This window comes from Rissa tridactyla, chromosome 7 (assembly GCF_028500815.1).
Source record: "Rissa tridactyla isolate bRisTri1 chromosome 7, bRisTri1.patW.cur.20221130, whole genome shotgun sequence".
Taxonomy (NCBI): domain Eukaryota; kingdom Metazoa; phylum Chordata; class Aves; order Charadriiformes; family Laridae; genus Rissa; species Rissa tridactyla.
This window is the reverse complement of record NC_071472.1, coordinates 31,856,139-31,881,111: the sequence shown is the minus strand read 5'-3', so window position 1 is coordinate 31,881,111 and position 24,973 is coordinate 31,856,139. Positions and strand designations below refer to the sequence as shown.

The 24,973-nt window shown below is 45.6% G+C and overlaps 1 protein-coding gene across 1 annotated transcript in view; it reads left to right on the top strand.

The window, feature by feature from the left end:
* Window positions 1-24,973, top strand: part of PLEKHM3 (pleckstrin homology domain containing M3) — a 91,849-nt gene that overhangs the window by 4,973 nt on the left and 61,903 nt on the right. The window contains exons 2-3 of the mRNA XM_054209312.1: window positions 5,023-5,884; window positions 17,119-18,054. Coding sequence (XP_054065287.1) covers window positions 5,281-5,884; window positions 17,119-18,054 — 1,540 coding nt within the window. The 5' untranslated portion in view covers window positions 5,023-5,280. The remainder of the gene's footprint in view (window positions 1-5,022; window positions 5,885-17,118; window positions 18,055-24,973) is intronic.

Genomic DNA, 24,973 nt, shown 5'->3' with positions numbered 1-24,973 from the left:
GCCACTGTCAGTTCTTCAACTTTTTCTGCAAGCATTCTGTGCCAGTGATGTATAGAAGTGCATAGGCAATGGTAAAGACTTTGTGTGTGACAGTCAGCCATCTGTGCATCCTCGTTCTCTTGTGTACCCATTCGAGTGTGCCCACCTGACAAATACAGCTCAACTTCTTAACTAAGAGGTAGCATGTAAGTCTTTATAGCTTTTTTCAGGGATTCTGCACAGCAATGCCTAATTTTCAGGGACTGTCATTGACCTAAGTGCGTCCCATTTAGATTCTGGACGATACTTGGCTGATGGGACTAGTCATAAAGTCAGACTAGTCAGCTAGTCAGAAATCCTTGTAGCAGCAAAACACGTAGGCTGTGATTGCTTAAGGTGCCACTGAAAACAATCAGGTCACAGGCTGAGGTTGCTCAGACTTAGAGGCAGAAAAGTTGCTTCAGCCCCGGTGGATTGTATTAAAAGAGGCTGTACATCCATCTTTTCTTCAGATGAGCTGTTATTCAGACCAGGCTTGTCACAGCTCATAGACTGGACTGTAGTGGTCCAGGCCTGCAACATACCAGAAATAAAGGAACCTGAGGCCGCTTGAATTAGAATCTGCTACCAAATTGTTACCCAGTTGAAAGAACGTCTCTTTCTATTTTCCGTGTTGGCATTGGAGTTTCAGCCCACAGTTGCAATGCAGTGTGAGATAAGCAGAGCTGGTTCCCACAGCAGGTTCCAAGGTGCTGAGAAGGGGGTAGGGCAAGCTCTCCAGTGACTGAGGCACCCTTGCTCTCTGTTTGCATACAGGTAACTTGTAAAAATCCGCTTGTAATCCTGAGATAAAATTCTCAGAAACACCCAAGTCTTTGCCAGGAATTTGAGCCTAAGAGTCATTAGCAATCATTGAGACTTGGGGGACTTTTAGCATTATTACCTGCTTTTTGCTATCTTTTGCTGGCTTAGAGCTCCTCTCATTTATGCATTTCCTCCTGAACACATTGCTTGTGAACATCCATTGTTCCTTTATAATTCTCTCTCCAAATACAAAAGGAAAGGGGAAGTTCCTATTTATCCATTGTGTATCACTTGTTTTATACGTCTCTGCTACCTGTTCAGTGAAGAAGAGGTCCTGTGAGCACCAAAATCAACAAGACTGCTTATTGAGTTGTATGATGGCTCCTACTCCTCTTTCCTGCTTTCCCCTTCTGCTTCCTGGTGTTTTCAGATCCATGTGACACTAACCACTTGTGCTGTGGCTAATTTGGAGAGACCCAAGTGGTGACACTGGCTTTCTCGAAAGGATAAGGGATGGAGTTTTGCCTGCGCTCCCTTAGCAGGAGGGTGAGTTTGGGCCTGTTTCCTGTCCAGTGTTGAACAACAGTTCAAGAACTGCATCTTTAAGGACACTACTGCTCTGTCACACCTAGTAGAAGTTACCTGTGCAGTTCAAAAGAAAGGGAGAGAAGGAAAATAACTGGCAGCTAGGCAGGATGGTGGCACAAACCCTGTTTCCTTTGGAAAGCTGAATGGATTTCTTCAGTTACTGGTTCCTAAACGCATGCTGGCTCCAGCTTTCTCTCCTGCCTGAGCTAGAATGAACAGTCCTGAACATAATGTGTAAGCTGGGGGTACACAGCGAGTGCCTGTTGCAGTGGCCTGTACCCCCTGGAAGATTGCTTTCCACTCTTGCCTCTTCCATGCTTTTTAATTTTTGCCATGCGATGCCTGGGTATTTTCCCTGGCCTGTGGGGATCCAGAAAAGCAGATCAGGAAGTTAAATAATCTCTTCCAGCGTGTGGTCCTTGGCATTTACCGGCCATGATTTTTCTCTGCTGCCAGACTGTGCTGTCACCTAGGTTAAGTCCTTATGGCTTGTCTAAGGGAAGTAGTCTTGACTGAAGTGGACTTCTGTGTCTCACATGGCATGACCAGCAATCCTTCCTGTTTACCTCAGCCATATGAGTAATGTGGCCACTGTAAACTCATGACAGTAAAGACTTTACTCATGTTGTGAATGCACGTTAAACATCTGACTGCTGCATCTTCACGGATGAAAGCTGTATCTGTGCTAGACAGACATACAGAAAAGCATGTTTTTCAGCTGCTGTAATCCCTGTGTCCAGCAGTTTTTGCTAAGTATAATGCACTGTGTTCCTTCACCTTTTCTTTTTTTTTTTTTTTTTCAGTAAGACTAGTTCCCAGGGGCCTGTATGAGCTGTTAAGTTTCTGTTTCCCATAACAAATCCCTGCTTACAGTTGGCTGTAACTTTGGCAGTCTTTAATGGTTCGCAGTGATGCTTCTCACTTCCTGTGCTTTTCACTGCTTTGGTCTGAATGTCTTTGGAAAATTTCAGGTGTTTCCAAGGAACAGTACATAAGGCAATACATTTTACAGTCATTTAAAAAGAGTTCAGCCTATCCTATTGTTTGCCTTTTTATCCCCTTCATGTGAAGGAAGTGATTTCCACTGCTTTCCCTCCTGGAGGAAATTCTGATGGAGCTGTTTACTGCCATATCAAATTTTGCTTTCATTTGGCACCAAATCCATGCAGAAGTCTGAACTAAAATTTTGTTGAGTGCCACTGTCAGAAAATACCAGATTGTGTTTATGGAGGATATGTGATTGCAGAATCCCAGCACTAGTGGGAATTGCTGGTACAACTCTTTCTTTGATCTAAGGAGGTTCTTGGTGGTGTAGGGAAGGGATGAGCCTGCCACCATTGAGGTCGCCTTTCACATCTTTATTGAGCAGGGCAAACAGACTAGTTTGGAAGGTATGAGTGCTGCAATTTGTGAACCGTGTGATGCAGGGGCCTGTAATCTTCTCATGACCTTGTGATTCAGCATCTTGCTGGATATGAGGTCAGTTTGTAGTTCAGCGTCACCACGCTTGGCTGCATGACACTGGCTCCATTCTGAGAGGATCCAGAGAAACGTGCAGCCACATGAAGCCTCCAGCATTTAATAATGAACCTGTTAAACGTAAGTGCCAGTTTTTTCCCCTTGCTTTTCACCTTTCCTAATGATTTAAAACAAAGGAGAGAGCAACATTAGATCTGATAGCAGTGAAATGCTTTAGTGGCCTGTGCAAGCCTTTCTGGATTCACCCCTGTGAAATGGCATCTCTGCATGGGCCAGCCTGTAGCTTTCACAGTTGGGGTATGATTACGTTAGGGCTGGTTTTGCAACTTCAAAATATCATTCTTGCTTTAAAGACATGCCATAGGAGGATGTAGAATAAGTGGACAGGTCGCACCACATCATGTCCCTCAGCCTGTTCCTGGAGCTCCCAAGCTGTAAGGTGCCAAGGAGCAAACTCCGTTGTGGGGTTGCTGGCAGGAATGAGCTTCAAGAGTGAACTCCATGGTGCGATTGTCTATTGCTTTTGAAACTCATTTACTTGGAGCGTGTCTGCAGATATCATGGTCTGAACTGCTGATCTGTTAGGAGGGAGGGTGAGCTGCTGCTTTTGAACCCAACTGTGTGATGGCTGGCTGCAACTGAAGCAGGGATGGGAGGAAGCCAGCGGGTGATTGTGGAGGGAGTTGGTTTGTGCTACAGGATTCTGTGCCCCGTTCTTGGGGGGCTGCTGGGCTTCCTGTCTTACTATAGGAAAGGGTGCCTATTTAAACGATTCTACTGGTAGAAGTTAGACGAATAGACTGTTCTGGATTAAAAAAAGAACCTTAAATAGAAGTATTATCTGTGTTTGATGCTTTTTAATAGGTGTTTTTTCCTGGTAGGTGTAAATCTTCATGGGTCCTGGTAGCTCAGCAGCATTCAAAAGCTAATGAGCTGCTAATTATCAGCCCTGCCCAGGCTAATTAGTTCTGTTAAGAGTGTATTAATCTAGGCAGAGCTCTGAGCTAATGCAGCTTTGCTGCTCTAGGACTTTAGCTGATGTGGTCAAAACTGGGAGGTAGATCTCTGAGTTTGGTCTGCTCTGCATGTAGAGGCTCTAGGTACTGTGATTTCTCCTAGCAGCCATGAGAGCTTTCCTCCCGCTAGCACAAATGCCCAGTCTCCAGGTCCCAAGAACTTGCACGCATTTGACTGATCTCCCCAATTTAAACATACCTACTGTGCACTTCCCTCGAGCATGGCAGCACTGTGGAGGGAACTTCAAGAGGGGGAGGTCAGAAGGCAGTAGGCTTGGTGGAACAGAAATCGGCAATGAGACACCCCATGATTGCACTAGAGGTGATAGAAACTCCCCTTCCTTCCTCCTCACAGGCGTGAGCTCAGGTGCGTCAATACAGCTTTTCAATAGTTCTAGCCCTAAAGCCCTTTTCTATTCTTATGTTTTGTCCAGTGAGTCGGTTGCTTGGAAATAAAGATCTGCAGATTTGTGATGGTGCAGGATATGGTGTATTTTGTTTTGCTGGTAGGTTGCTTTGTCTTTCTGGGGCTTAGGTTGCCACGTGGTTTCACTTTGGTTCCCGGTTATATTCTAGAAAGAAACTCTATGTGCAGTACTCTCCAGCAGCCTAATAGCATTGATTTATTAGGCAAATATCATTGTTCTGTTTATGCAGACAAGTAGGCAAAGCAGCTGCTGTAAAACTCATGGTGATCTCCTAAAATTGGGAGTGCAAGCCATCTGGGAGAAAAAGGCAAACTATTTGAGGCTGGTTGGCCTATTCTAATAACCCTTCATTTCTCAACTTTTTCTTCCAGCCCCATGGGAACCTGTACTCAGCATTCCCTAGGTGGCTGTATTTGTGATGTTGGTCAGTACCGCCTCTCAGTGCAGCTTTCTAAAGCTTGGTTAATAAATGGGATCCCTTTGGTTCCCCTTTATCTGGTGCCCCATCCTGCTCTCTGCAGGTTCCAGTTCCAGAAGTGATAATACACAGAGTTCACAGACAGTGAACAACAGAAACCCCAAAGGGGTTCTTCATCACAATAATGTTGGTGCCAAATAAAGGAGAAGGTAAAATCAAGGGGACTGTGACTGTGAAAGGAGTGATGCGATGAAACACACTTGTCTGGGAAAAGGCCCTTACTGACATGATGTTTTGCTTTGCTTTACAGGTACTCTCCGTCACTATGAGCTTATTTTATAGAGGGACTGTAGCCCGCTTGATCAGTGAATGTTAAGTCTCCCATCTGAAGGCGGGTTGATTTGGTTCCTTTCTGCCACTAAGGATTGTGGTTGATGAATGTATTTGCCCCACCATCTCTAAGTTAATGGTGAGCCAAGGACAGACGTGAAGCAGCTCCTTCCCTGGATGTTCATGTGGTATCTTTTTAAAGCATTGCAACATCTCGGGCCCCCTGGTAGCACAGGATATGGAGGCTCTTGAAGTTGATGACATCAGCCCTGCCTTGGAAGTGACTGAAGACTTTTTCAATAGTTTTGATACTAAGCTTGAAAAGATTGTGCAGCCCTCTGAGGTGTACGGTGTACAGGAGGTCCCCGAACTGGTTGGGCACGAAGTATTTGATCAGATCACAGAGAGCAGGAATCTGAGGAACGTCGCCTCCTTAGCCAAAAGTAACCTCATCTGGGATCACTGCAAAAATGGCCTCTTGGAAACCAAAGCTCAGACAGCATTCCCTGCCAAAGACCAGCGCGTGGTGCAGAGGGGAACAGCTGCTGACAACCTTGCTTGGGCAGGGGAAGGGGAGACCGCAGCTTTTAACATCTTCAATATCTGCCAGCGGAGGAGAGACAGGCCTCGCTCAGTGAATGACATCCTGGTGCAGAATGAGGAAGCCTCTACGTTCAAGCCAGGACACAACAGGTCACGCTCCGATATCAGCCATGTAAACTGGGGAGTGGTCTTCACGGGCACCTCCCTGCAGCAGCCACCTGCACCTGGTCAGGACAATAACTGTGCTCTGCTCTCTTACCTGGCATTAACCAAGGGAGAGGACATCCAAGGAAACACAGGTTTGTGCTGATGCTTTATTGTTTCTGGTGATATGGGGACTTTCCTATTTGTTCTTAATATTTATCTTGAAAGAGGAGCTGCATGTTTAAAAAAAACAAACAAACCCCCCCAAAAAACAACTGTGAGGTAGCTCTTAAGATGATAGAAATCAGCATGGCTCTGTTATCTTTGATATAGCTCTGTCTGTTCGCCTGCCTAAGGATCAGTTTTTAAATGAATCTTGACTTCTGTTCCTTTCACTGTTTGATAAACTAAGCTTGGTTTACTTTTTGCTTCTATTTTGTTCAGTTTGACTCAGGAAAAAATAATTTATTAGTTGCGTATTTCTGATCATTTCCTTACCTGATTTTCCCAAACTAAAAAAACTTTGAATGCTAAAGCTATTGGGAGAATGGCAAATCCAAACAAAGGCAGTTTTCATAAAAGGTAAAGAGTGGCCATTAAAAAGAGGGCATACAAAGCTTTACTGTAAGGCCTGAGATCTCTGCTCTGTTTCCTTAAGAAATGCTGGCTATTCAGTCCATAAACAATTAACAAACTCAAGCATGCAGTTTGTGCTTGTCAATATTAAGGCATCTCTGCCAGCTTTGTATGGGGTACAGGAAGCCTTGTTATCAGATTGAGGCAGGCGTCTCCAGTGAGCCATATGAAGGGATATTTCGGCAAGTGATACTTTTTCCTTTTCCTTTCTCGAGCACTGCACTGGAAGAGGTTGTGCTCAGGGCTTCGGAAACATTGAACCAGTGTCTCCATCTCCATGATTTATTTTGTAGATGCCAGAAGTGGACTGGGCGCTTAGGGGGAAGAAAAGCAGTTAGTACCACAAAGGTTTTATAATCTAAATAAAGGCAGGACCTAACAAAGGAATTTAAAAATCAAAGGGTTGTGAAAGCATGCGTGTGTGTGTATGGTGGAATGGCTCCAGTTATGAATAGATAGCCTGTTTAGGGTTAAAACAAGCATTTTGGCTTAGGTTTTCCAGGTAAGTCAGCTGTTTTGGAGCATGAAAAGCAGGTGCCTAAATGGTTGTGTTTGTGGATGTGTGCGTATATAAATATATATAATATGTAGGTATTTATGTATGTATGTATATATACATACACAACCTGTAGGTTATTGTATTATATTGTGACATAGTTGCTGTATCCCAAAGAAGGGTGCTCCAGGTTTACAAAGGCAAGTATTCGTGCTGTTATTTCTGTTTAGGGAGATACACTGTTTTCTGCATAGTGGGGTCTCTCGTCTGTGTCCTTCCCGTGGAAGGGATGCAGAACAGGAGACAGAGCTCTCAGTTTCTGTTAGCTGTATTCTGGGCATCTCATGGGTTTAACTTAGCATGCAAAACTTTTAAAATCTAGCCATTAAATGTCAATACATGTCCCCGATAGTGTTTTAAGCTTAATCTTTTTGGCACAATTTCCCCATGGAGCCCTGAGAAAAAGAAAGGGGTTCTGTTACTTAGACTGTTTATAATAAGAAATACCTAAGCCATCCTGCATTTAAAGACTTGTTCATGTACTTATTCAGTGAGAGTGATTTCAAGCTGCCACTGGATCCCCAAGCCGCAAGAAGCGAGCTGCCAGTCCAGCTGGTGCTGAGCAGCATAGTCCGAGGCCAAACAGGTCCTCCCTTCTGTCAGTCCAGGGCTTAGGCAACTGCGGGAGCACATTGGGGCACACCCTGATGCATTGCACCTCTGTCTGGGGTGAAGCAAAATACATTTGCTCCTCCCTTACACACAAATGGAAGATGGTGTGATGCAGCTGTTCATAAATGGAAGCAAACTAGAAACAATGATGTAGGTTTTTCTTCACCTTCTGTCAAACAAAGAAATTTTATTGGGAAGTGCAGTGCTGGGACACTATTGCTTCCAAAGTCAGGGACCGCGTATTGCAGTGTCTCACCCCTCCTGGGTGAGAGTCGCCGCACTTTCAGAAGCTTCAGCCGTTCCAGTCCACTTTGCTTAGAGACAACGGACCCTGGGAGATGTGCCAACCCTCTGGAAACCCTAAAAGGACCTTGCTGTATCCAGAGTCGAGTCTATGCCGGGACTTCAAGACAGCGTCTAGAAGAGCTTGATAGAAAACCTTCTGTGTTATCACCATGAGAGGAAAAGACAAGAAACGCACTCTGTGTACAGCTGGATCTCACTGTGGGATTCCTGAAGCTAGGTTGTGTCCAGGATTCAGTCACCCTACCCAGGATTCAGCGTGTACCCAAGGCATGCAGCTTTAGTAGTAGCAGCGGAATTCAGCGGTACTCTTCCCAGCCCCTCAAAAGGCACATGTGCTGTTTAAATGCAGTTAATGCAGTGAAGTTTTTCTCCATACAGGAAAAGCGAACAAACTGTGTTAGTGTGATATACTCCTTATCGTTATGATTTCGTGTGAAACAGTTTGTAGTTGTGAGTTATAACTGTGAAGACCTCCCATCTACAAAGTAGTTTTGTGAAGTATAGCAATATTAGCACTCTTAAGAAAAACAGAAATTGACAGATTTCCATGAAGAAAACCCTTGTTTTTACATTGTCTGCAACGGTGTCAGGTATCTTATAGCCCATCCATTCCTCAATTTCTCTGTGGTACCATGAACAAGTCCCACTGCTGTGCTCAGTGCTGCCAGAAGTGTAGATCTCTTCAAAATGGCTTTTTACAGAAGAGACTCAGTATGGTCAAGTTCTGGGATTTCAAAGGTGAACCAAGCAAGGGAGGGAAATGGATTAGAATGAGTGGCTGAAGAACTTCTCCCAGTACTCACCTGAATCCCAGCAGCAGACAGTACGTCTAAGGTCCTCGGCCCATGCTTTTTCTGTTGCTTTTTGCAAAGGTGCAAGGTATTTGTCAGTGCTTGCTGTGTGCCCTCCAAGAGCCTTTCTGCATGGGATGTTTGAAGGCAGCGGTACCTTCTTTGAGGAAGGAGAACTTCCGTGCTCTGAAAATGCACTCTTTTCACCTGTTTCCTTAACCTGTTCTGTTCAGCTGCTGTGCAGGTTTTAGAAGGTAGCCGTGGTATTTCTTCCCTCTGTGTTCACAAGAGAGCCTGCCATAGAGTTTGCTGCCACTGTGAGCTGAAAAGAGAAAAGCAAAAGCAAGAAAGTAGATGTTGCAGGTACATGTTATCTGTGACTGGTAATTATTCTCCACAAGAGACTGAAAAATGTAATTTAAGGTTGGATAAAAGCTGCTGCAGTGGTTGAAGGAGTCATGGTGGCCACAGCCTGTGGAGACATCCCTTTCCAGGGCTTGAATACATGTTAAATGAATGCATATGAGATACTGGGAGCAACTTCAGCCACTCTTTTCAGTCCTCATTGCAGTAAAGGACTTCCCTCTGGAGCCTGCAGAGGTCTCCCAGTCCTCTGAGGCTGACCGAGTTGCTGCATAGATTAACTCTTCACAATTTTTTTTCCCCTTATCTTCATAGTATATTTATTACTATGAGCTTATCTGTTCCTGCTGCTTGCTTTTTTAGAATACAAATAAAATGAAACTGGATCCTTTCCATGTGCTGGGAAAGAAAAGGATCTGAAAAGAAGCTGTGCCTTTTGGGGCAGTATCTCCTTAGGCTTGCTGGCAAAACAGCTAGTGTACTAGAAGTGAGCACTGTCAGAGCAGTGTCAAGCCGTAAGCGGAGCTAGCAAAGACGGAAGTTGTAAGCAAATTCAGCACAGGCTTTTGTATTTCTGGGCATGTGGCCTGGCAAACAAAGGGAGAATGCTGCTTCTGTGGTATCCAGCAAGAGCTTGCTTAGATCAGTAAAACACAATGTGTGAGCAGTTATCTTTCTTTAATGGTCATGTGGATGTTTTCATTCAAACACAGGCACTCCCGAGAGTGTGGGTGCTACAGTACTTTTCCCGGGTAGCTGTTTTGTTTGCCTGCCATGCCTGTGAGCTTGGGGAACTCCAGAGCTGTCATTGCGCTGAGCACCTGCACGCTGATAAACTGTCCTGACTGCAGAAGGCTGATGCCTTGTGCCCCTCTCCAAAAAGCAGCGACGCAGGTACTCAGCCAGCCCCATTCGTTTTGGCAGTATGCTCTGTCAGTAAGCTGAGCCTACGGGGTGTTTGCAGCACTGTGGCATGGCAAAATACCAGAGAAAGGCAACTGCCTTAAAACTGGCCAATGGGCCCAAATTCTACTCTGTCTGATCAAGGCCAGGATTTCACCTCCTTCTTTCGGCAGACTGGTTTTAAAAAACACCTTTTCCCCCCCTCCCCACCCTCTTCACAACTTTTTATCTGGCTGGGAGCCTAGTAGTGATCATTTGGGCCGCTTTGAAGGTATGATTTTGTACTCAGTTGTGCAGGGGATATTTCAAGAGAGCTTTGAGCCCCTCTTCATATAGTTCTTGTACATATTACATACTTTTCTAGTGTGTTTTTGTGGAGGTGAGACATCTAAATACGTATTCATGAGCAACACACCACTGATTCACAGGCTGGGCATTGGAGGTGATCCTTGAGTTCTGAGGAGTCACTTTACAGTGCTGCTTTCTCTTATTCTGGTGACCACACAGACTTTATGTTAGGTTGTTTTTTTTGTTTGCCAGATGTCCTCACCTTCGGCATGAATAGTGGTGGCTGGTATTAGCTCTGTGCCTGTGACATTGGCTCATGCAGCATTTAGTGGTATATATCAGTGTGTTGAGCAGGTTTGTGGTGGTGGGTCACAGGAGCAGATGGCAGTGCCATCAATTGCTGCCGTTGTTCTGCTCGGGGAGGAGCTGCAAAGACAGCTGGCTGGAAAAGCTAGCAGGTAAGGGAGCTACTGCGGAGGTGGAGGTGGCCAGAGATCCTGAGAGGTGTGAAACACTGGAGGTGTGACATTGCAGCCTTCATGCTTCCCCTCCAGTGATGGCCAGGTAAAGCCTGGCTCCTGACCCATCTTCCAGAGAGGTTTCTGAAGCCCAATTGCCATTTGTGATTTTGCAAAAAGCACCCCTGTAGCACTGTCTTTTGTCTGTGGTGTGGAGAAGCTGCACAGCCAGGGCAGACCAATAGCCTGTTAATTGCCACTGGGATGGCAGGACATTATAGATCCGTGGTGTTGTGCAGAAGATAATGGTGCTGTCATCCAAGAGGCAGATGTGCGGAAACAACACTTCTGCACCTTCCTCTCTGGAGAGCAGGAAGCCTCAAACCACTTGGAAATAATCCCGGAGGTATCAAGCCAGTTGGAGAACTGATGCCCCCGCTGTGGCCCATTTATTTTCAACATTAAAAGGTAGTCAAGAAAAAAGTAGCCGTACTGCAGAGATTTGAGGCCTTTCAAGACTTAAGGAGGCAAAAATGTTATTTAAAATCCAACGTGACTTGGATGCCCTCCACTGCGGGGGTCCATAAGCGCCAGGGACTGTCTGTGCATCTGGCAAGAGATAGCCCCTTCTCCCGGGAGATCGTGGCTTAACTACACCACACAGTAAGGATAGGGAGGGTGAGCAGGGACAAACAGAGGTGAGGCGCTTTGCCCAAGATCAAATGGGAGTATAATTTGGATCACCTCACTTCAACTCATCTGCTGGATGATACTTCCCCTCTATCCCCCCTGTCTCATTTGGGGAGCGCTGCACTTGTTCCCTGCAGGCTCACTCCTGATTGCTCCTCAGGCTTGGGCACCCTCCAAGCTGGAAGGGCCATGGGGTCTGGCAGAGAGCAGCAGCAGCAGAAGGGGCTAGGTTAGGCAGCTGCCTCGGGTGGAGGGAAACGTGTCCTACTCCACTGCCTTGGCTGGGAGGCTGTGGGAGGGTGCAGAGTGATGGAGAGGGGAGTGCGGTGGGAGGCAATGGGAGGGGCTCATATACAGGGGATGAATTCACAGTGCAGCAGGATTACAGTTAGCAGCACTGATGAGTTTGGTTGTGAAGCTGTTCTGGTTGGGAGGGTTATTCTATATGGAGATTCTTGTTCTGGAGTTACAACACTCCATAAAGCTAATGAACAGAGTTTTCATCTCCTGGGGCAGTGCTGATTGCTTCCAGTGATGTTGTGGTGACTTTCATAACTGAATTTTCAGGTTAGTTGCTATTATTCCCTTAGTGGCGTCAGCTAACTCTGCTAATGTGAACTGACCCTGTTTTTGTAGCTTTGACAGTCACTTTATACCCTTTCTTCCTCCTTTTTAAAGCTGAATTGAGTGAATTTATTAAAGAAATCAGCAAATCCGTCTTCATTTGATAGTCTCACTTATTTTGCAAGTGCTGCTGTTTTATGCATCTCCTAGCATCTCTTTCAACTCATTATACTTCTGTCTCTTCCGGAGTTGAGTCCTGTTTTGGGTTGGTCTTGCCCTTTGACTGAATCCAGCCTTCTTCTCCACTGCCCCCTTGGCACAGGCACTGTGTCAGCACGCACAGGGTGCCCGTGGTCTGCTCAGCAAACACTATGCAAGTGTTCGACTTGCTGCAGAGGAGCAAAAACAATTGGATGGAGTGACTGGGCAGCCAGGATCCTGCAGAGTTTCTCGTATGTTTCTTGTGCATTGCCATACCTGAAAGGAAACACATAAAGAGTAATTTGTTCAGGTTCTTTATCCATTGGTTTCGGCAGTTCATTCAGTGAGGAGCTTATTTTTGGTAAACAGCTAAGCCAGCCTCACTAGCGATGCATAAGTCTAAAATTAAGAGTTTGCAAGTTCAACATTTTCAAAGCAGGTTTTGCTTTCCCTAAGCCTAAGGAAGGTGAAAAAGAGCGAATGCCCTTCTGGTGGGGAGAGATGCTGTTTCTTTATATAAATTAATGCAAACTGCTACCTAGTTAAAAGTAGTGGTCTCTTGAAAAGAGTTGGCATTGAGAGAAGAGGCCAGATTTGGCTCCAGGACAGCCATCTGCTTGGAATTTGTGGCTAAATATCAATGCTATTATTTCAGCTCCAAGTGGAATCAGATATACTCGCCTGAAAGAGATACACCTGCAGAGTCAGATGGGAAAACAGGTGGGAAGAAAAGGTTGTATGTTTAAGTAGGAAGGAAGTGGACATTGTGGGTCTGACTCACACTGGCTGAGGCACTGTTTGTCCCTGATCCAGCAAGCCCCACCAAGCAGGTGACTAGCCCAACCCAATTTCAGAGCATTTTAGGGCCTAAAGGTGTCTGCTGAGTTCTATGGAAATCAGAGAGGAGGACTATTGACAAAAACTCTGTAACCTAATGCTCATCTCTTACTAAGCATTAGGGAACCCAGAGAGGAGTGCCACCCCTAGGAAACTAGGCGTTTCTGCTTCTGCCCTTTTCCAGATTACTTGGTATTACTGTCATCCAAAACGTTTCAGTGGTGGAAAACAGCAGGTTTTTCTGCCATACCAACAGGGACGCAAGTACAGTCGGTTGTTCAGGAGCATATATCTTCTGGACATGCTGAGGTGACGTTTGGGCTCCCTCTCCTATGGTGCTGATTGCACCAGTTGCCCCCAAGTGTGGAGAGGGGTAGGTGTCTGCTTGGTGCAGGGTTCCTGTCTGGGACAAGTAGGCAATTCCCAGAGGAGAGGAGAGACGCTGAGGAAGATATTGCCCTGCCCCAGCTGCTGAGTCTCTCTTTGTTTCTCTCTACCTCCTTCTCCCTCTTCCCTTGAAATTATAACTCCAAATGGCTCAGGCGTGGGCCATTTACTGTGATTATTTCCTTTTTTTTTTTACTCTTCCTCAATTTACTCTCCCTGTCTCTGTAGGGAGAAAAAGAGATGCAGTTTCTGTTTGGAAGGTGGATGGATAGATGGTAGCATTTGCTCTCTGAGTGGAAGGTATTATCTGGCACACCGCACGTCGAGGAGATAAAGGAGCAGAGGGTTGTAAAGTGTGTGTGTATGTGTAGCATATGGATTCAACCTGTCTCTGCCAGCATCTATTGCCTGGACCTAAACAATACAAGGCATTTGAATTTTAATCAACTTGGCTACTGGTTCTGTCCCAGTTAGAGTGAGAGTCAGTGGAGCCGATTCACGGGAGCTTGAAGGGAGGGAGTGGGGTGAAGGAGGGAGGGGGGGTGCCTCTGAAAGGCAGGGAGAGATAGCCTTTCTCTAACTTAACAAAAGACAAGCAAACCTGTGTGCAGATGAAGGGGGAGGTGGCTGGGGGAAGGTTATGAGTTGTCTTATTATGGAGAAGCTTGAACTGTCATCTGTACTTGATGGAAGCGAGAGAGATTGCCGTTGGAGCTGCAGAAGCGCTGCCTCCCTGATTGGATTAATAGAAAGGGAAGATGACTCTAGAATGGCTGCCCATTATCTGCACTACAAAGGGATTAGTGTGGGTTTCAGAGAAATTAATGGCTTTTGAGTTAGCGCAGAAATACTAATGAATGTCAGGGCCAGAGATGTACGGTGGACAAAATTGGTTCTCTTTTAGTGTGTGTGTGTGTGTATGTGTGCATGCATGTATCTATCCATTTGGGATATGAAAGTGTGCTTTTTCTCTACCATTTTGAGTTTTAGATTAGGCTTTCAGTTTTCATATTTAGCTGAACTACTCTCGAGTAGCTTATTTGTTGGCAAAGTATAGTTATATTGATTTCTTTTCCACCTTTTCAGACCTAGTGCCAAAGGAGCAATTTTTAATTGTTGTTTTGGTTTTAGTCATATATGCAGGAAATCTTCGTAGGTAAAGTATAGATTACTTTGAAGATGGTGTTAAATGCAGGCTCCATTCTGAGTAAGTGGTCTATGTGGGGAAGCTGAGGCTGAGCTGGCAAGGCAAAACTGAAGTGCGTCCTTTTTGTTAGTGCAGATGGGAGGTAGCATCCTTCCCCCATTTTTTAACCCCCATGAGGTTTGCATACTCACATTAAGTATATCAAACAGTTAATTCTCATGTATGTTCAATGTGAAAGTTTAATTGAAACTTGTCTACTTAATCCTTATAAATCCTTAAAGTTGGTCTTCACTGAAGAGCTAGCCAAAGCTTTTACACTGTTGCTGAATTCTTCACCTGCCCACACATGAAACTCTCACAACCAACTACAGCAATGTTTTCAGCCAAGGACGGGAGCATCTCCTCAGACTGTAGGTTACAGCCCAAGTTCTCCTTTCTCACCAGCTGGTATCAGAAGCCCCTTCGACAGTAACTAAATCCCTCAAATACTCATAGTCCCTGACCCTCCTTGGGCCCCTGGGAGGACAGACAGACTCACCCATTAGCCAGCAGTGGAGAGAGCAGCTTGGTCAGCAATCCTGGCCATATTAGCTGGGAAGCCTGGTACAGATGGGCATGCAGTAACTTCCATACAGGCTCATCTTTGGCTCTTTGTTTCCGAGCTTCATCAAGCCCAGATGCTTCTGTTCTCTTAGCTCTGCTTTGAAGACATCTTAGGTGCACTCAGAGCTGATCATGTCTAAAACTTGTTAGACCGTGGCCTGTTAATGTGAGTGGTAACTGATTAAGCTGAGATGCTGAAAGTATTTTGTGCCTCCAGCTGTTTACCGTATCCTTCTTTCAAAGGTTGTCAGCCTGAGGGCAGAAACCACGAGTGAAACAACTCCCCACAACTCCCGTATTTCTGCTGTTTGTAACAATACGTGTTAAAGATCAATTGATGCTGATTTTGTTTTGACCTAATTGTGCCAGGCAGTGGATGAGGAGCTGTTCCCAGGTGGCTGCCTTCTTCCTGAGTTGGGAATAGCAGTCTCCAAGGGAGATGGACAACTGCAGGCAGAAACCTTTTCACTTGTGTCTGTTAATTTTGCCACCATTTGTAAATCAAGACCTATCGCAGGTACCCTTACTGGAAAGGTGAAGTAGAAGTCAAAGGGGAGCAAGAGTTTGTTCCTCAGGGCTGGGTTGTTTTGGGGTGCCAACTATAAAAGTCAGTGTTAGAGCATAACAGTGAATGCCACTGAATTTATACAGGTACCAACAAAAATCCCAAGGAGCCACATGTCCAGCCCAAGGTGAAGATACAACATTTGCATGTATCTGGCTGAAGTGGTGCAAATCAGACTGGAACAAATTTTGAACAGAAACCTTACTTAAAACTCAGAAGTGCTTTAGATAATTCCTTTTAAATTTGTATCACTTTTGTGCCTGGAGTGACTCATGTATGGCTGGTTTTGTAGGGATGAAGAAATGCCCCTCGGCTTTGCTTTGGGCCAAGGTTTATGAAGGGGTCTGCTTTGCAGCACTTGAAGTGCTAAGGTGCTTAGATAGACGTGTTCAAGTCTGGGCAGCCTCTTTCTTTTCATTTTTGGTCATGTCTGCTGGTCCTCAGTCCCATTCTTATAAATCAGCAAAGCTCCTCTCTAGTAAATGGAGCTGTGCAAGGTATTTTGGTCCCAGGTCGTACTGAAATGTGGTAAGAAACTGCTGTTGCTGGGCACAATTCTCCATTCCCCATGTCCTGGGTAAGTCCAGGTGCCAGATGCGGTGCCCGGCTGCTGGCAGCGGGGCTGTTCGGGCCAGATCCCATGCTGTGCCCCTCAGCCACAGGTGGGACCTCTCCAGCAGAGTGCGTTTCAGAAGGGGCAAAGCACGCTATGACGGTGTGAGGAGTGAGGAAGAGGGTGTGAGGAGCAGCCCAGGGTCAGCGGAGGAGAAGGCACTGGAGACCCTGGGGAGATCATGATTGAGCAGGTATCTCCCATGTGGAACCTCATGCTGGAGAAAGTGGAGATTTCCTGAAGGAACTGTGGCCATGGAGAGCTCACGCACGAGCAGGTTTATCCTGAAGGACTACAGCCCCTGGAGAGGACCCACACTGGAGCAGGAGAAAAGTGTGAGGAGGAAGGAGCATCAGAGAGGAACAGACCACGACCCCCTGTTCCTCATCCCCCTGTGCTGCTTGGGACTGGGGCGAGGTAGAGGGGTTGGCTGTGAAAGCATGAAGTTGAGCCTGGGGAAGAGGAGGGCAGGAGGGAAAGGTGGAGTTCTGATTTGTATTTGTTTCTCTCTGTCAAAATCTATTTTAACTGGCAGTAGATTACTTGATAATATTGTACCCTTCTCGACTAGGCTCTAGGAGACTTGTGGTATTCTGTTGCTGTGTCACTATTCTCCTGAATAATCTCAGGAAAATTGCTTTGTTTCTCTGTCCCGCTGTTTCCCCGTCCCCTTTTTGTAAAGTGTTTTGGTACCTCTGGGTGAAAAAGTGCAGTAATTATACCCTTTGGTGTGAAGGCTATTTCTGTGATCCCATCCTCCAGATACATCATGTGTGGGCAGGAGAGATATATAAGCCAGAATGACATAGCAATTTGAGATGATTATTTAAAAATAATTAATGGTAACTTTCTCATTTTGTTTCCTCCAGAACACAAGCCAATGTTCCCAAATATTCTGAAGAAGGGATACGTAGAAATTAGAAGAGACAATGACAGCTACTGGCAAACCTGTTACGCTGAGCTCTCCCCATACAAACTGTACCTGTATTGCTTGGACAGCAGTGGCAACCAGACTCTTCCCACCGTGTATCCCCTCATGCATTTTCAAAGGGTCACTGTTAGTGGTTGCATTGAAACCAAGGTGGTGGACGCTGTCTTGTCAGACAACTCGCAGCTACAGCTGAAGGCGGAGTCCTCATGGGAGGCTTTGGACTGGGGACACAAACTCTGGGAGGCAGTGCGTGCTTCTGTGCCTGCTTTCACAAGACAGCAGGAGAAACTGGAGAATGTGCCAAAGCCTGAAAATAACAGTGACCTTTCTCAAACCAATGGATTGTTAGAAAAGCCCGTGGAGCTCTTGCTATCCATGAATTTGACTGAAAACACTAAAGAGTACCAAAATATTCTCAAATCAGGGACTCTTTATAGGTTAACTGTCCAGAATAACTGGAAGGCATTTACTTTTGTCTTGAACAGGTCTTATCTCATGGCATTCCAACCGGGTAGGCTTGATGAAGATCCTCTGCTGAGCTACAATGTCGATGTGTGCTTGTCGGTGCAGACAGATACTCAGGATGGCTGTGACTCTTGCTTTCAGGTCATTTTTCCTCAAGATGTCCTCCGCCTGCGTGCAGAAACCCGTCAGAGGGCCCAGGAGTGGATGGAGGCACTGAGAGCAGCAGCCAATGCTACTAGAAGTTTAACTCAGAACCCACAGGTCACACTTAGGAACAAGCCTGGAGATCGGCTCTTTGGAAATGATCTTAGAAAGAGCAAGCGCCAGTCTGTGACCACCAGCTTCCTGAGCATCCTGACCACGCTGTCTCTAGAGAGAGGGCTCACGGTTCAGAGTTTCAAGTGTGCAGGTAAGCAACCAGGCTGCGGCATCTTTACCCACTCCCCTTCCACAGGAAAAAAAAAAAATCACTTGGAAGAGCATGTATGTGTTTTGGCAGCACACAGCCGTTCCCTGCTTCACACTATGGCCATAGACACTTCCGTGTGTTAGCCTTTTTTTGCTCTCTGTAAAATGTGGAGAAAAGCCTTTGTGATATTTAGGGATTCACCTGCATTTCATAAGCAATGCTGAAACATTAGATCCTGCGCATGTAACATATGGCACTACATGGGCCAGGGCTGCCTTAACAAGGTGGCTGAGCTGTTTTCTTGCTTCAGGACACTGGAAAGGTGGTCCAGAATCAAAGGGATTTGAGTTCTGAATATGATGCAACTTTCTGACTTCTATCGATTTTGTTTCCTTTTATTACCATGTCTCCTCCAAGTTCTTTTTGGAGCTCAGTTTCACCTCTGGGTCATCTGGGGAGACTCCTCAAAAACATATATGCTTCCCTGAAACACTGTTGTTTAGCGACATGTGTTCCATGACTGAAGTTCAGGCATGAGCTTATCTGCTTGGTTCTTAAGGCGGGGGTGAAAACATGACCTTAAGCCTCTGCATCTAATTGTAAATCTTGCTTCATTTGAATGCTGACTCTATTCTGAGGCAAAAGCATGATTTTATCCAGCTTGGGAATGAAGTGAAAATAGAGAGGACCCGTATGAATGCAGTTCTTTGTCCTTTTACTTCAGCGGGGGCCGTCTTTGTGGAGCAAATTTGGGAGCTTTGTGCCTAAATTGTACTCTGTGGCTGGCTTTAGTTGTATCCGCTTAGAAATAGTCAGCTGTATCAGAAGCGGCGTTTCTGGAGGGTTTTCTTGTTATGGGAGCTATGAGGGTCCTGCCTCCTCCCCACTCTGCTCTGGGGTAGAGGAGCTGTCTGATGTGGGTGTCTCCTCTTGCTCTGGAACCACACATGGCTCTGGGGGGGGCTCTGTGTGGGCCCAGGACCTGCTGGCTGGCCTGAATCCCTTCCAAGGGAGACCTGAGCCCCAGAAGTACTGGGTTGCTGTCCGAACTGGCTGTGGGTGCAGCTGGGTTCGTCCTGCTCTGGTGGTCACCTGCAGGTGGTGTTCCTGCTCACCTCTCCACCATGCGTTGCACCCACCTGGCAGCTGGAGCATCTTGAAGGTTGGCCTCACTGCAGTTAATGATTTGGTCACACTGGGGCTTCTGCGTGAATTCAGTTCTGTTCTTGGCCACAAACTTTGTGTGACTTCACGTCCATTTTTTCTGGGAGTAATTATGTGCCAAGCTACTGCTGAAACTGAAGGTGCCTGGGTCCTGTGATAACTGATTAGCTGAACACTATTGGGCAATGGTCATGTCTTACCTCTAAGGGTAGTTGTGAGAGTGAAAGCTGCAGGGAGACTCTGGGAACGGCTCAAATAAGTACCCCAAGATGGATCCAGCCCAGTGTGTTACCCAGCAGACAGACTTGTGAAACTCAAGAAGACAGCAGAACTGACAGCCTCATTCTAAGATAGTGTCCCAGATGAGGTTAAAACTTTATTCCTTTCTTCTCGTTTCTTTTAATTCAAAGCTCAGTAGAGGAAAATTTTGTAATCTTGCCTCATTCTCTGACTGAGGTCCCAGAGAGTTTCAAGTGAGCGTTTCCAATTACCTCCTCAAAAATAGGATCAGGCCCTAGGATGGCAACAAAATGAATGTCTCTACTGTGACACAGGTTTTAGTCTTGCATTATATAGTATGGGAGCAGACTTTTCTGTGTGAAAGGGTGGATTTCCTCTTCCAAACGTGGGATGATTTGTCTGTACTCACTTATGTGTTCCCAACAGAAATAAGGTGCTCTGACCGTGTCAGCGTTACGTGGAGTCTTTTCCTAATATACAGGCGTTCCCAGTGCTCCTGTGATCTCTTTTTAGTCTGCAAAACTGAGCAAACACTCTTGTGCAGAGAAATGTGAGTTGCGGAGAGTCTGTGAGAAGCCGGCCACTGGGATTCCCCGTCCCTGAGGATGGGGATGCACGGGCGCTTATGGTAGGAGCAGACCCTTTGCCATCCTTGAGAGTCAGCTGGAACTTGTAGCTGTTACCATGGTGCATAGACGTGAATAACTGTAATTATAACTGGGAGAAACTGGGGAAACTTGTGTGGCTCAGAAAAGTTTGTGCTGAGGAGGCTTTGGAGGCACACCAGCCAGCTGAGGTTCACTCCGTGTACCTTGCTCCCCGCGGTCAGTTTGCGCCGTTCCCGGCGTGGGCTGCTGTTTAACCCAAGGGGCCTGCTGTTGGTAATTACAGCTTGCAGGCATTGAGAGCGGGTTTTCCCCAGGGCTGCTGGGAGGGGTAAGCTTGGAAAAGGATGAGGAGGGGGGAGGAAGAAAAGTTTTGCTGTGAATTCTTCAGCCATTTAGTGCAAATTCCTGTAATTACCGTCTTTGTGTCCTGTCCCAATGGCACATAATACAGCAGAAGCCTTTCCTAATTGAGACCTTACAGGAGGTACAAATCCCTCCTTTGTTCGGCCTGACAAATTAGTGCCAGAAAGTGGCAAGGTCCGAGTGGGAATCAAAGGCAAGCAACACAAAGATGGAACTTAAGGCTACAGTAATAACCCTCTCTAGTCCTGCAGGGGTGGGAGGGAAGGAAAAGTAATGACCAATGAAAAATGAAGGGGTTTTTTGTTATAAATTCCCTTGACATGACAGCACCTCAGGGCTGCTTTATTTATTTAGGAAAAGTGATTAAATAGTAATACAACAGGACAGACCATTGTCTCTCAAGCTACCCCCCTTCCTACAGACCCCTGCTGTCTTGGCTAATTGATTGACAATGAATCTCTGATAAAGAAGGTTGTTGGGAGGACCTTATGTGGGGACACGTTTTGGTTTTTTTTTTTTATTTTCTCTTTGCAGTCTTTGTGGGGTTTCCCTCCTCGGTTTTTTTTCTGTTTGAAATGCCCTCTGCATCCCCCTTTCCTCTTCTGCCTCAGCAAAAGCTTTTCAAGGGACTGCTTCCAGACAAACAGCTGACACTCACAAGCAGGTAGGGAAGAATATGAATGTCGGTGCCTCGCTATTGACAGGTTTATCTTGGAGTCTGACTAGCACTTTTCAACGCCTGATAGAAGCCAGGGCGGTAGTGTCAGATGTAGTCATGGGGCAGGGGGGACAAACTGTTGATACACTGGAGTCAGAAGGGCAGTCTGAAAAAAAGTTTTCTTTTGCTTGGTGAGCAGATACAAAAGCTTTTCCCCACATTTCTAACCCTTTGTCTTACTGCGGAGGGCAGGGCATTATTTCTCATAATTTCCAAAAATTAATGAATAGGCCACTGATTAACAGTGGAGAGGCATGTTTTTTATAAACACTTTTACCTTTGCTGCCAATATTATATTTTTGGCTTGGAACAGCAATACATTTTGGAACGTGGGGTTAACTAGAAACTGCTGGCACTGGAATGGCAGCCTTCTCTGTCCTTTGCACATTCATATAATACAGGCTTGGTCTTGCCCTGTTGCTGGGGTACAGCAAGGTTCCCGTGGGAAGTGTTTGGGGCTCTGAGCAAGAGTGGCATTTGTGAGCATCGATCTGCTCAGGTGAGATTTTGGAGGGACTTATCCCTTGTCTTTAAATTGGTATGAAGTGAAAGTTGGTTGCAGGTCCAAGCAGGTAAATACCAGGTTTTATGATTTGTTTTTTAATAAGTGGGAAATGAGAGACATGCATCATGTTAGGATGATATCTTGGGGGGGGGGGGAGAGATGTTATTATCTTTTATGTCTTTATTTCACCTGGATTCAAGAGAAATCCCCAAACTGTTCATGTTACAAAGTTGGGATGAGGTGGCTTTCATCAAAACATGTGTTTGGCAAGTGCAGCATCTTGCAGACAGCGGTAGATGGATGTAAGTACTCCAGTGGCTGTCCTGTCTCCCTCTTGGGCCATCTGTGGACTCCTGGGGAAGGGCAGGCGTTTCTCCTGGAGGAACTCTACTGGAGGTCTGTAAGGAGCAAACGTCCTTGGCTGCCCTTTACTATTGCAGTTCCCTTGGCGTGTGCCTTCACGTTTCCATAGATGGGGAAGACAAACAGCTTCTGCCCTTGCCTCCAGTTTTTGCGTTGCTTCTGTTCTTTTGATGTCTCTCTTCCTTTTCACCTTTTATTTTTTCCCTCCCTGTCCTTTATTAAAGCAAGCATTTTTCCAGAGAAGTCAGTTGTGTCTGCCAGGAGCTCTCGTTGCTTAGACAGCAAGTCCTAATGGATGTGGGAATTTCTGCCTTCTGCAAAATGTGCTCTACACCCTTTTATTTGACTGTGTGGCTTTTCCGTGCTCCTCTTCTGGGGTGCCTTCTGTCTTTCCCTCCCTGCTTTCTCCATGTCCTGCCAAAGGGATAAATACTGCTATTAGGGCTCCGCTGGTTTGGCTGGCTGAGCTGAACACTGGGTGCAGAGAAGCCAAGATTAGTAAATGGGCTATTTCCTGAGCTTGCAGCCCTGTCAAATTGAGCAGCAGGTGGAAAGCTGGTTGGCTTTCAAATAGTCATCCTGCTTCTAGTGCCGTGATCAACATGGGGGACAGTCCGCTGCAACATGACCAGCTCATGCAGCCTATGCTCTAGCTCACCACACTGGTCTGAAACTAGCCCCTACTGAGGTAAAAGTAAAGTTCCTTCCCCTCCCCCCCACCTCCAATGAAAAGAAAGTATTTTCCTAGTAGCTTGCAAGCCAGTAAGTGTGATTTTAAAAAAAAAAAAAAAAAAAAAGGAAAAAAGCATTAGCCAGGTTCGATGTTGACTTTGTTCAACTTCTCAAAAAGCCATATAGTTGAAACTTCTCAAATCCAGATAGTTGAAAAGTGTGGGTGCCTCTTCCTTGAATTTAGCAAATACTTTGTGAACAGTCGTCACACCCAGCACCTATTTGTAGCATGTCACTGAAATAAAAATACTAGGGGACAAATCTTGGCAAACATAGCACAATAATAAAATACCAGAAGGTCCTTTGGAAGCTTGTCAGAGCTCTTGTCACATTTTTAGTCTGAAATAACAATTGTTCTCACCTGTCCAGGGCTTTTAGGATTGTGCTTTCTAAGTGCTGTGTCTATTTTGTGCTTGGTTTCATTTCAATTGATCTCTTTGTTCCAAGACTTCAGCAGCTTTTTGCCTTCCCTGTATATGAGAATCTGTAAAATCCCTTGAGAATGTGTTTTGCACTGTAAAGGTTTTATTGTTTAAGTATCTTCACTTTAGACCAGAGTCTTCCAGTCTTGTATGTGACTTTCAGGCTCTGCTTCTATTCATTCAAAAGTAAAACTTCCACTGCTACCAGTGGTATTTCTAAACTCTTACTCTTTGCTATCCAAAACCAGATGAGCAGAAAAAACATCATCCGTGTCTAAAATAGTATTTGGAAAATACACCATGTCTAAACAAGGCCACTGACTTGTTGGGAGGAGGAGGGGAAGGTTTCCAGACAAGGGTGACTTGAATTTGTGTAGGAGGGAGTACTTAATTTGCAGTGGACCTGCATGTTTCAAAACACAAGGTTGTTGGTCCACAGTGCCTTGCCATGTGATAGCTTTTGTTCGGGGAAGGATCAGAAGATACTGTATGGTATCTCATTTACTTGCTTGTGTTGATTAAACCTGTTATCAGTGATCAGTTATGATCTCAGAAGTCCTTTAATCTTCAGCGGTAGGGTGAGTGAGCTCTTCAATCCAATTCTAAAATGGCTTGACTAGGAGGAATGGCAGCTTTGTCTAAGCTGGTAGAAGGTTAGGTCCTTCATCTTCCTAGATTTGGCTGGCACCTTTGCAGAGTGGGATTTTCACCTTCATAGGATTTGGTTTGGGCTTGGCCTGCTGCTGACCAGAAGAGCAGTTTAGATGAGTACTTGGCCAGTTTGGTGCCTGTCCTGTGCTCTGATGTGCACTTTGCAGTCTTCAGATGGTGTTTTACTGATTTCTTTGCCTCAGCCCTGCAGGCAGAACAGCTGATACGAATATCTTAGCTGATGAATCTACGTATTCCTCCTGGCAGGCTTATTCCACCTGTGCTGCCCGTATGGGGATAGGTGACCCCATCGCTCTAATCTGGCTCTGTGAACAACTCTGCAGGTTTTCACCATGTTGGGGGTTTTCTTTTTTTTTTTTCCTTCCCCCATTACACACAAAATATTTGTGCTTATTTATTTTACTGTTGTGAGCTCGGTTCTGCTGTGTATGAGCATGTTCCCTACTTTCAGTGTAGGCTCTGTGTTTGTCCTTGGCTGTGCCTTGCTTCTTCCTGGCTTGTGGGTGCTAGGTATTAGTTCCACTATGTACCATAATACCTAGGTATTATGTTCCACCATAATACCTAGGTGTTAGTTCCACTGCCCCCAAAGAACTCTTGGTTGCTTGGGGATTTTTTGGTTCCATTTATTGTGTGAAGCCAGTCTTGATGAATCTTTTGGCATAAAGTTACAAACACACACACACACTCTCTCTCTCTCACTCTCACACACTCTTATTCTGTAGAGAAACCAGAGGTTCCTCATGAATTGTGTTACAAGAGACAGCTTTATCTGTTGGGCTAGCATCTTTTAAATCAGTCAAGCCAGCTTTTGCTAATAAAGGCCTTGCCTTCACAGAAAGGCATAGGCAGGGTATACCGGCACAACACTTTTTCTGCAGTTGCAGTTTATATGAGGTCCCTGAGCTGGTTTGTGACATGATGGTTAATTTAGTTTCCTAAGAAGACAAAGCTTGTGCTATAATGCTGACCCCTGCCCCATAAGATTTGAATCTGCCTGACTGTTTTAACCAAATTTGACAGAGGAGAAGAGGTGGCAAAGATGTGGGAATCTTAGAGGTTTTGCAGAAGCTGGCATCATAGGGAACCCCTCTTAATGCTGCTCTGGAAAAAAAGCTGCAATGTGCACTGT